Source organism: Miscanthus floridulus, chromosome 14 (assembly GCF_019320115.1).
Source record: "Miscanthus floridulus cultivar M001 chromosome 14, ASM1932011v1, whole genome shotgun sequence".
Lineage (NCBI taxonomy): Eukaryota > Viridiplantae > Streptophyta > Magnoliopsida > Poales > Poaceae > Miscanthus > Miscanthus floridulus.
The window spans coordinates 34,638,364-34,640,605 of record NC_089593.1 but is presented as its reverse complement, the minus strand read 5'-3'; the positions used below and the strand labels follow the sequence as shown (position 1 = coordinate 34,640,605).

The 2,242-nt window shown below is 56.9% G+C and overlaps 1 protein-coding gene across 1 annotated transcript; it reads right to left on the bottom strand.

Annotated features, from left to right (window-relative positions):
* Positions 1–298: 298 nt before the first annotated feature.
* Positions 299–1,831, bottom strand: LOC136504806 (uncharacterized). Its single transcript, XM_066499812.1, has 2 exons — positions 1,166–1,831; positions 299–955 (listed from the first exon to the last, which is right to left on the bottom strand). The coding sequence occupies exons 1-2, from the start codon at positions 1,752–1,754 to the stop codon at positions 876–878; spliced, it is 669 nt and encodes a 222-aa protein (XP_066355909.1). The 5' UTR covers positions 1,755–1,831; the 3' UTR covers positions 299–875.
* Between the last annotated feature and the right edge of the window lie 411 nt (positions 1,832–2,242).

Sequence of the window (2,242 nt, the reverse complement as noted above, 5' to 3'; positions counted from 1 at the left end):
CTGACGCTGTGGAAACTAAAACTGTCATGTTCTTGCTCGCAAAGTTCAGTGTTCTTAGATACCAAGGCTGCAGCCTCCAGGCGGCTCCAGGTGGTGTATCTGGTTTGGAATCTCTTGGAATGGGGTCGGAAATGCATAGTATAAAAATCTGAATGGCTGCGGCGCACTTGATAGCATTTTATTCTTTGTCGCCGAATCTATCAGTTGTCGTTCGTTCTGGTCATAGGACAGAGCCAGCCAGGTGCCATGACCAGGCTGGAAGCAAATCTTTGCACAAGACTAAAGCAATGCAGATAAATAGAGAGAAGAAAAGCATCTCCACGATTACCAAACGATAAATAAAACAACCTAACAGCTACAGTACAACAAGCCAATGATTAATAAAGCAACAGCATAATGAGATCCACAGATTTATTTATTCACTCTGATCCCCCGATTTGCAGTAGTACTAACTACTCTGCACATTATTATTTCGATCACTGCTGCTAGTAGTACAATAGTTTTTATTTCCTGGAGATGGCTGGACAATGTCAGGCAGAGAGGGAGGTTGCTCAGCTGGAGCAAGAGCACAGCAAGTCGGGCAACCAACCAAACCACTTCCCACCTGCCCAGCCCATGTGTGCTGCTACGACGACTACCAGCAGCAGCCAACGCCCCCCGTCGCAGCTGGGACTCCGCATTTCGAGCACTTTACAGCAGCAGCGCAGAAACGCGTTCGCGATCAGGATTCAGGTCTGGTCGTCCGGCATCTTCTTGCTCCGTCGTTTGTTGTCCTCGTCGGCGATCGTTTCTTGCGGCGGCGGCATGTATGATATAGACATATAGTATGGTGTGTTTGCCGGCGGCGAATGGTGGTGCGCATGGATCGTCGCCGTTCAGCTGCAGAGGCGGACGGTGCACGCCACCGCCTGCGCCCAGTACTTGAGCCGCGCCTTCACCTCGTCGGGGCTATCACCTGCGGTTATCCAAAGACAAAGGACGACTGCACTCGTTAGAAACAGGTGCCGACAAACACAAAGAAGCGAGCAAATCGTCCGTCGACAAGTGGTGTTCTTGGTTGGTTCCATGACGGGAAAAGATTCCATCCATCTTCATTGACCAAGGAGGGAAGCAAGCAAGGAACCCAAGTCATGGACGGCTTGCTGCTCTGCGTTGCGTTGCTTACCGGGGCTGGAGATCTTCCAGTTGGTGACGGGCGGCGGCAACGGCACGGCGGAGGCATCCGGTGCGGCGGCGGCGGCGGCGGCATCGTGCTGCTGCTGCAGCGCAGGCTTGTCGACGTCGTCTAGCTGGAGGCGCTGGGTCATGGAGTAGCAGAGCTCGAGCGCCGGGAGCGTGCCTCGGAGCTCGGGGATCTCGTCGTAGCTGAAGCCGAAGCCCAGGTCGGCGCACCCCTTGAGCTCCTCCAGGTCGTCGTCCGTCAGGCTCCGGGACCGCCCCACCGCGTCGTCCCCGCCCGCCGCGAGCACCACGGGCTTCGGGTCCCGCCGCGCCGGCCACGCCGCCTCCCACTGCGCCCCGCGCCACACGTCCTCCGCCTCCGCCTCGGCCTCGTCGACCGGCGGGGCAGAGACGGAGACCGCACTGGCGGCGCTGCTCTGTTTGCTGCGGCGGCGGCGGTTGCGGTTGCGTTGGCGGAGAAGGCGTGCAGCAGGAGGCGGGGTTGGCGGCGGGGAGGTGGCGGACGAGGAGAAATATGAGGACGCTACGGCAGCGGCGGCGGCGTGCTCGGGGTCGGAGTCTGAGCTCCACATCTCGGCGGCGTGGTCGATCTGATCGCTTGGACAATGAGAGCGGGGAGGAGCTAGCTGAGGGAGGCGAGGAGGTGTGAAATGGTGCTGAGTGGGTGGGGTGTGGGGGCTATTTGTACCGCCGGACGGGGTGGGACGGGGGCCATTGTAGCGGGGCTGGCTGGTGGTGGGGTGTGGGACCCGCCTTGATGCGTGGACGAATGGAATGGACATATCATGTGCCTGTTCATGGAGGTGGTCAATCACGTCACATGCCATGTGTACTAGTAGTACTCCTATGCATGAAGGCATCAAGCATCAAGCATCATGCATGGATGTTTCTAGTGATCGACAAAAGATGCCTTCATGTTTTTCCTAGTACTCGCGTTCATGCTACTTTTTTCTTTTGTATATGCCAGCGTTCATTTGCTCCTTGAGCTCGAGTAGTCCACAAAACCTTGAGCTTTTGTGTGCCTCAATAGACATGGGGATCAGTCGATCCACAGAATTAA